Source organism: Arachis ipaensis, chromosome B03 (genome assembly GCF_000816755.2).
Source record: "Arachis ipaensis cultivar K30076 chromosome B03, Araip1.1, whole genome shotgun sequence".
Lineage (NCBI taxonomy): Eukaryota > Viridiplantae > Streptophyta > Magnoliopsida > Fabales > Fabaceae > Arachis > Arachis ipaensis.
Window position 1 is genome coordinate 134,730,415 of NC_029787.2, and position 9,498 is coordinate 134,739,912.

General features: G+C 37.0%; 1 protein-coding gene and 1 long non-coding RNA gene across 2 annotated transcripts; one reads left to right on the top strand and one right to left on the bottom strand.

Moving 5' to 3' along the window:
- Nucleotides 2,357–2,956, bottom strand: LOC110269856. The gene is made up of 3 exons (XR_002358612.1): nucleotides 2,803–2,956; nucleotides 2,640–2,708; nucleotides 2,357–2,564 (listed from the first exon to the last, which is right to left on the bottom strand). It is a non-coding gene; the product is annotated as an uncharacterized LOC110269856 (long non-coding RNA).
- On the top strand, nucleotides 6,148–8,160 carry LOC107631959 (peroxisomal membrane protein 11A). Its single transcript, XM_016335565.2, has one exon. It carries the CDS (start codon nucleotides 6,252–6,254, stop codon nucleotides 7,086–7,088), a length of 837 nt encoding a protein of 278 aa, XP_016191051.1. The 5' UTR covers nucleotides 6,148–6,251; the 3' UTR covers nucleotides 7,089–8,160.

Sequence of the window (9,498 nt, forward strand, 5' to 3'; positions counted from 1 at the left end):
GAATATTTGATTTGATGTTTTTCTTCATATTTTAGTAAATGTAATTCATACATTTTGAATACAGCACAGACAGTTTGGGTGTATATTTTATGCAATGTTGGGTGTATTATTAGCCCTGCGTTGGGTGTAACAGTTTATAATTTGTGTTTATATATGCCTTGGTTTTTTCCTTCATATTTTACCACCTGTAATACAGCTTTTGAATACATCACAGACAGTTTACCAACACAGATAGTTTAACTATGGGAAAAAATATACATGGAATAGAAGTTGTTGATAAATGGCAAATATTTACATCATTTGTTCAATTTACAAACTACCCAGCAGTTGGATTACGCAGTTTCTATATCAGCAGAATCAATCTGACAAAACGGACTCAATAATACAGAGGATGGCTTCGACAGCCTTATAGCACTACTCTCCCTAATTGCCCGATCTCTTTCTGTATTCATCTCACTGAATAGTATCCGGGAAGCATACTCCACTCTATAGTGGTCCACCTCCTCCTACAATTAAAAAGGATATTCTGTTTAAACAGCAATATTAATTCAGTAAAGTAATACAGAGTTATATAGTTCTAAAGACAGTTACCTGTGGCAAATTATCCCATTCATACTTCCCCTTTTTGAAGTTTTCCGGCTCAATTAACTCCATCCACTTCATAACATAGATAGCGCAGTCATAGCTGAAAACGAAGAAAATAAATTACAAATCTCATTTACGAAAGTTTAATGTTCAGACTCACAAATTTATACCTTGTTTTTTGGCCTGATATTTTAACATATGATGATTTAATTTTCTTCTCGTTCTCCCCTTTCTGCAGAGGTTCCCCGCCGGCATATGTTATCAATCTTGAAAATACATATCCCTTAAATAGCAAAACAAATCAGTAATACACCCGAATAAATGAACAAGATACACCCAACTGAATGGACAATATACACCCAACACAACTAACGAAATAGACCTAAATATTAAAGTAAAGAAGACAGAGGCAACTTACAGTGAATTTATTAACCTGCTTTCTCTCATCGCTTGGAGCTCTTTTGTATAGCAGGTCAAGTATATGACATTTCCGCTTTGTTGTATTTATTAGCCATAACCACCAATGTCCCATGTGGCAAACAGGAGCAAAAATCTGAAGGATTCCCACATTTCAACAGTGCGTTATTTTATTTGGCATATAAGTAAATAACCGTACTAACAAATTTAGAAAACGAAAACTTACATATGGATGGGAAGTTAATTTTTTTCTATCTATGAAGGGAATGAAACTCGGGTAGGCTTCCACCCTGAATTCCTTTTTCGTTTTCGGTGATACGAATTCCCCGTTTGGGTGATCCGAAAGTGCCATGCACTGCAAGAATTGCGAAACAAGAAATGAAATACTAAACTTACACCCAATGGAACGTAAAAAATACAACCAAATCAATACAGAAAATACACCCAAAGTTCGTAAAAGTAACACTTACCACAATATCGGGGNCCCCCCAGGAGTTCGAAACTTTGCAGAACTTTCTCCCCCAGTCTCCCTCTGAATTTGTGGACTTTTGTTCTTCCCCTTCGCCGCACTGCTTGCTATTTTTTGGACCAAATTGTCCAATTCTTCTATCAAATTTGCAGATTCAGGAGATTTTGCCCTTTCTGTCTCCTACGTTGACGCCCCCTCCTGGCTTGAATCAGTCAATCCAAGGCTGAATGATGGCACCCCTGGATCTGTTTTAGGAACATAGGANAGAAAACTCACATTGCAAGCGCTTCCGACGGTGTCTGTTCCCTCACAACCATCATATTCGAATCAGACGGACTCAACCTAAAATACACCCAAAGAAATTCAAGAAATACACCCGAACAATTCAAAAAGAAGACACGCTTTGTTTTTTTGAGAACTTACATACTTGCAGTTTTTGCTTTTTTTTTCCTGCCTTTTTTTTCTTGAATAAAATAATAAATGGCTTTTTTTCTAAAAAAAATATATACAGAATTAGAAGTAGAAGGGTAATAGAAGAACAAAAGTAACGGTTATTTGAAAGAGAAATTACATGCTCTGTGACGGCTGGTTTACACTACTCTGTTCTGTGCGTCCTTGAGAGGAAGGAGCATCACTTCCCAAGTTCACAGCCGGTATTCTAAAACAGATTTGATGTTATTCAGACAAAATAAGATACATGTATAAAATACACTCAAATGAATGCACAAGATATAACCAACCGAATGGACAATATACACCCAACACAACAAACGAAATATCCCTTAATAAACAACATACACCCAACTTGATCAACACAATACACCGAAATGGTTCCACAAAATACACCCAAATCATGATAACAAGATTTTATTAAATAATAAAGCTTCTTACGTTTCAGACGACACATAGCGACCTTCTGTCGATCGCAGGTCAGCTTGGTTCTCCCTGCAAAACAAGAAACAATTATTAGCATACAAAACACACCAAAATATGAAATAGACAGCCTAGCAAGACATACCCCTCTGCAGCAGATTTATCAATATTTTGCCCTAGCCATTCATCTAGTTCGTCACTTGATATTTCATATGTCTCACTACATTCATAAAAGAAGACGTTAACAAAAATAATTACGATGATAGACGGTAATATAGCTTACGAGGTACTGTACCCGTCAAAGTATTGATCTTCTTTAGGAGGTGAATCCTCCACAACAACTTTTTTCTTTTTTGGTTGTGTTCTGGGTGGAAAAAAAAGAGTACCAATCAGAAATAAGAAATTAATTTTATCACAGAATAGTCGTCTAATCTAATTATATGCAAAGAAGTGCTTACTTTTTTGGTGTTGTTTTTGTTTTTTTCTTCTCCTTCTCCTTCTCTGCAGGTGATGATTCTTCGCTCCTATAAGTTAATAATAGACACTTCAGTTAATACACAAAATCTTTATAATGAAGCCAAAAGAAAGGAGTAATAATTTCAGGACATTACTCATCACTTGGTTCAGATTCAGATTCTGAATCAGAATCTGACTCCTCTTGCCTCTGCTTTCTTTTTCTGGAGTCCATTCTGGAAGGCAAACAATCATTATTTAGAACATACTAAAAATACACCCAAATGAATTCACAATATACACCCAACTAAATATACAATATACATCCAACGCAGCAAACGAACACACCCAGCTTAATAAACCACACACACCCAACGTGATCAACAAAATACACCCAACTCGAAAAAGAAATTACACCCAAGTATGGTACTTACTTTTTCCCCTTTTTGCTGGGGTGTTTTCTTCCTGAATCCTCTGAGTCTTCTTGAGTCTCAGACTCGGAGGTAGAAGTGTCAATGTCAGTAACTGTTTCTGTCTCCGAAGACGATGTTGGACTCGCCTTCCTTTTTTTGTTTTTTTTATTTCTTGTTTTTTTTTTCTTTTTTTTCTTTTTTTTTTCATTTTTTCTCTTGCTCTTGTCTCCGCCATCTTCACAATCCCCTGAAACATTAGATATTTTAGCTAGCAGCATTCAGGTAAATAAAATACAAGCAACATATTATGTTTACTTACCAAAATTTCCTCTCTTTCTGCAGTCATTCTTTCCACCAATTGCTCCTTAGTCCAGTTGGCAATCCAAGGCTTTGGTGATCTTTCAGCCCTCTTCTTGCCTTTGTTTTCAGAAAGATGAAAGTATATTATCATCAGGGCAAAGAGGCAGCCATCAATTGCCTTCTTCTTCTTCTCCTGGTAGTCTGTGATGCCCTTGATCAAGAAGGTCAAAACATGCCCCCCCCCCAGTTTCTCTCCGATATGCCGTCCATCTTAAAAATTGGGGCCAGGTGCACGGGGGATATTTTGTTTATCGTCGTTGGCAAAAGGAACGCCATATGTATGTAGAGGATGAATATCCTCTTGAACATCAGGCGTTCCTCTTCGTTGCCAACGCCGATTTCCATCATTTCATCGGTAAGACTTTTGAGGGTCTTACCCTGGAATCTTCTATAAATTATTTTGTCATCATCAGAAATAGGGGTGCACATGGGTCGGGTGAAGCCGGGTTTGATGCGACCCAGACCCCGTCCGAAATATACACCGGGTCTATTTATTAGACCCGAACCCGATCCTAGACCCGATGAAACCAATACACTTTCGGGCCACAATTATACCGGGTAAAAACCGGGTGAAAACCGGGCCGTTAACATTATATTACGTTGATACCTTCTTGTAAGCTAGCATGTAAAAATATCTAAATTTTCAAGACTCCAACCATTAGTTAACATGGTAAAATTCACTTAGAAAAATATAACAAGAACCAACCCTTCTTCAAAATTAAAGCATAACCACAATCAATACTAAAGCATAACCACAATCAATACTAATATTGTCTAATAATACCAAATATTTAAATCAATACAAATAACACAATCTTATGTATTAGTCTAAAGTCTTATGCATTCTAAACATAAAACATTAACTTATAGTCTTATAATGACTAATAACACAATATTAAGGTTTACAATACTTAAATTCCACATAAAAATAGTCATGATCCATCACTAATAACACAAAATATTAATTGTGTATGATGACCGGGCCACCGGGCCGACTTCGGGTGACCCGAGCTATGGCCCGGACCCGACCCGAAATAATGACCGGGTCTATTTTTGAGACCCGTACCCGACCCTAAACCCGATGAAATCACACCAAATTAGTCCCTAAAGCGTTCGGGACCGGGCCGGGCCGGGTCATGTGCACCCCTAATAAGAAAGTTGCTTATACTCAACTTTCTCAGGAAACAGATTTCCTACAAAAAGGAAAACAACAAAGTATCAAAGTCGGTTCAAATACACCCAAGCATCAAACTTAAATACACCCAAGCATCAACTTAATATACACCTATAATTTTGAGCTAGTTACCTGTTGCATTGATGCCAAGCGCATCACCTATTATTTTTGGTGTTATTTGGAAAGAACCATATCCTGTCTTCAGTTTGTTCTCCCCAAGTTTGAAGTTGTTTGTCAGTTCCCTTAAGAGTTGGTGATCCACCCTGAGTGGTGGGATGTGCATCAACCCACCGAATCCGAGATCCCTCACAATTGCCTTCTTCTCCTCAGTCATGTTTCTGAACTTATCACTCAAGAGATGTGTGGCACACTTAAGGTCTTTTGTTTTGTTTCTTGCTGCCATTTTCTCTGAAACGAAAAATACACCCAAAGACATCAGTACGATACACTCATATATATGAGTCAGATACACCCATTGATAACAGTAAGATACACTCATAGATATGATTCAGATACACTCATTGATAACAGTGAGATACACCCATAAATATGATTAAGATAAATCCATTTATATCAGTCAGGTATCACTCAAACATGCTTCAATATCAAATTAATTGAGATCTCAGTAAGATACACGCATATATGAGTCAGATACACCGATTGATAACAGTAAGATACACCCATATGTAAGAATCAGATACACCCATTGATAACAGTGAGATACTCCCATAGATATTATTCAGATACAGTATCCATATATATCAGTCAGATATCAGTCAAACATGCTTCAATATCAAGCCATATTACAAGTTCAAGCAGTATACACCCCCAATCTACGGAATAAACCCCCAAAAATCAACAACAATAGCAGGAGAACTTAGAACAAGAACGTAGAACGACGTAGAACTTAGAACAGTGTAACAAAGAAGCAAGAAGTAAACCCTAGAAGAACGACGTAGAAGAAAAGTAAAATATACAGGAATCTTAACGAACTTACGTTGAGTATTGTTGCTTTGCTTCAGATTCTTCACGGAGAGTTTGATGGTGTTTTGATGGAGGTTTCGAAGAACGATTTGTATGTTTTGAACTTTGATTTTCGCTCGAAAATGGAAGGGTTTCCTTGTTTTCGAAGCGTTTTGAGAAGTGGAAGAAGTGGAAGAAGTGGAAGAGTTTCCCATACGTAACGGTTGTAGTGTTGAGCGCGTGATTTTGACGCGCCATGTTGTCTCTCTTTATGCGCGTGGCTTCTATTTGGGCTGGGCCAACTTGTAAGCTTGTAAGCTTGTATGTGTAGCCCAGCCCTTAATTTTTTTATTTATGTTGAAAATTCTTTATTAGAGTTCGTTTCATTTTATTGATTAATAAATAAAGAAGTGGGTAACGCAAGTGTTGTTTATTTTGTTAATATACTGGTGCCGTGTAAGGGTGTAAGAAGAAATCGTTGCATCATTTGCCACTCTTCCCAAATTTCGGAACACACACTCTTCCCCGAACTTCAAAAAAAAACATGTCTTTCCAATCTCCACCACCACCATCACCGCTCCACCCGACCCAAAACCCGAACCAACAAAAAACCAAACCTGAAGGAGAAAAGAAGAGAGACTTCCTGACTCACCTCGAAACCTATCTCGCCAAACGCGACGGCGTCGACAAGCTACTCAAGATCTCACGCTACACCTCAAAACTCATCCTCTTCACTTCCTGGGCCAAGGCCCAACCCCAAGCCCATAACGGCCCATCTCTCTACAACCGCCTCAAGGCCTTCGAGTCCAGCGTCGGCATCAGCCGCAAGTCCCTCCGCCTCGGCAAATTCGTCCAAGACCTCAACGCGCTCCGTGCCCTACAAAAACCGCGCGTGAAATCCACCACCAGCTCCTCCGATCTCGACTTCTTCCTCTCCATCGTCGCCTACGGCGGCGAGGGAATCTACTACTTCGTCGAGCAGCTCGTCTGGCTATCCAAATCGGGACTCATCGATCCGAAACGGTCGCGTTCGTTTCAGAAAATCAGCGCGTGGTGCGAGTTCGTAGGGTACTTCGGTAGCGTGGCTTTGAAATTCAGGGATTTGAAGGTGATCGGAGAGGACGAAGAGTGCTTGAAATCGACCGTTGAAATTGCGAGTTTGAGAGGGGAATGTTGTGAGGTGGAAGAAGAGAGGTTGAGGAAGGTGAGGGAGAAGAAGACGATGAAGAAGCTTTCGATTCTTCAGGATTTGGCTGATTTGGTTATGGCTTTGGATGATATGATCGACGGCAAGGGACCGTTTTCGGGGCCGGTTTTCATGGCTTCCGCCGGGTTGTTGTCTGCTCTCATCAGCACTCACAAGAATTGGAAATCTTGTTAAACTTCGCCGGTTACATCAAGTTAGTTAGTTAGTTAGTTAGTTAGTTACTGCATAATCTGAATTTCAGTTTACTTGTCTAGAACTGTTGAGGAACTTGTGAATGCAGATTCAAACACGCTTGTAGCATGTAGCATGTGAAAATTCTACATCAATTCCGTAATAATTGTCGCTTTGAATACACTAAATTCAATGATGTACCAAATTTTTTCGAAGCTACAATTACTGCGAAACTGATGGAGTATTGCAGATGAGGATGATTGGCTTCTCTGCATTCATTTAGACAGGATGTAAAATTGCCTTTGTGCTTCTCTGTAGAATTAAATTTAGGAGGGTAGTGATTAGCTTATAATCAAAAGCTTCCACATTTTTTTGGCGGGTGGGTTTGGTATTGTGGACAAAGATGCCAATTAGTTTGATTGGCAGCTCATTTGAGCCGAACTTGGGAGTTTGGTATCACCGAAAAGGAATAAAATGTCCATACCTATAGACTATAGTCTTTGAATAATTGATAAGTGCTCCAAAATTTGGTAGTATAAATTGGTTTAGGTGCACTTTGTTTATTTGTCCATTTTTTTATCTTCTTGTACTTGTTATGTAGTTACTAATGTCATGAAATTAATTTTCCCAAAAGTTTAAGCAAATAGAAGAAGACACATTTGCCTTATTCTGAAATACTTTGATTTTTTGGTTAACGTGGATCGAACTTTAGACTTTTAGGTCATAGAAGCTATGATACTATGCTATGAAATCATTTCTTCCCAAGACTTAAGCTGTTAAGAGGAGGTACATGAATAGTTATATCTCTAATAACTAACATTGTTCCAATTCTCTGTAGTGGTTTATTTTTGCAGGGTTTTTTGTGTGTGTGTCAATATTGATCAAACTACAATTTTCTCAGCCTTCATCAACTGGCATTAATGGTTTAGATTTTCAGAGAGGTTGGGTTAGTGTCAAATCTTGTATGGTTAGAGTCAGAGACACAGGGTATAGCTATAATTATATAGTAATCTTTTGTCTGCTGTTGGAGATGTATTGTGAAATGTTTCAGACTTGGTAAGGCACTTCTCTTGAATAGTTATGTGCTATGTTTTTGCCTAGTAAGTTTACTTTCTTTTCAAGTTCTTTCTTTTACCCATTATCTGCATGATTCAAGAAAAGAAAACTGGTTTGCTAGGTTGCATATAGTAGGATAAATACACTAACAGAAACATTGCTTCCTGCTATATATTTCTTTCATATTGATGTATATCTTGTGCATTTTTATGTAATTCAAATAACACTTCTGAAGTTTCAACACTATAACTTATTGTTTATGGTTGTAAAATGATATTAATGTTTCATCGTTTGCACAATTTGTATCTAAATACATTGATCCAATGATGAGCAGAAAAGTGGCAATAATAGATAAAGGGAAAAGAGAACATACAGAGCATCATATTTAGATTAGATTGGATCAGTTATGGCAGTTTATATTTGAGGAGTAAATTTATTTTCTAGTATGTGTCAAGATGTCTAGTATAATATATTACCAGCCATGAATTATTTATTCGTTTTTGTTTAAGAATGTGAGACTCCATAGCCCATGCTGCATCTTTATCCTATCCTGATAGGACTCTAGTGCACTGTGCCACCTTTATCTTCTCCTTTTTATTTTTTAAATTTTTTGGAAAATCATTGAATCATATAGATAGAAGCATGTTTATGTAGCAGTTTAATTCTTGCGATTTATTATAAATGCTAGATAGTGCTGATATAAACTCAATTTTGGAATGCTTTTCTGTTAAGAAAATTGTTCTTTGAACATTCAAATATCGTACACTTATTTTACCTTATTGCTATTAGGTATTAACATTATCAAACACCTAATGCAATATGCCAACGTGACAATTAATATTAAAAGAGTAAACTTTTATAATTTACTCTTTAGAAATAATGGGAGTTAAATTAGTCCTTTGCATCACTAACAAACTGGATTAACAACAATTTCTTAATACTTTAGATCATCCTCCAAGTATTTTCTTTAGATGAAAATTGAAATAATCGCAAAGTTATTGTGCGTAAATTGATGACACCATATTATTATACTAGTGAATAATTTTATCCATTGTTATGTCACTCCTTTGTGAAGGAGAATTAATGTTTAACTTTAGGACTAAATGGGATGTAAAATTTCGCAAAAGTGATTTCAACAATATTGTCATATTGTGAAGAAGTAGAAAATGTTTTCACGAGATAATTAGTTCTAGATGTATAAAGGATAATTTTTTTTATTTTTCCACAGAAATTTTTAGTTGTTTAATGAACTCTAGTGGCATAATCAAATAGTTGTCTTGTGTGTATAAAAAAAATCAATCACAAATTAATTATTACTTATAGAAATACATATTTGGGATCTTATAAATTTTTTTAT

Excerpts from the sequence above, each read along its gene's own strand:
- LOC107631959 (XM_016335565.2), top strand. The coding sequence starts at position 6,252 with ATGTCTTTCCAATCTCCACCACCACCATCACCGCTCCACCCGACCCAA.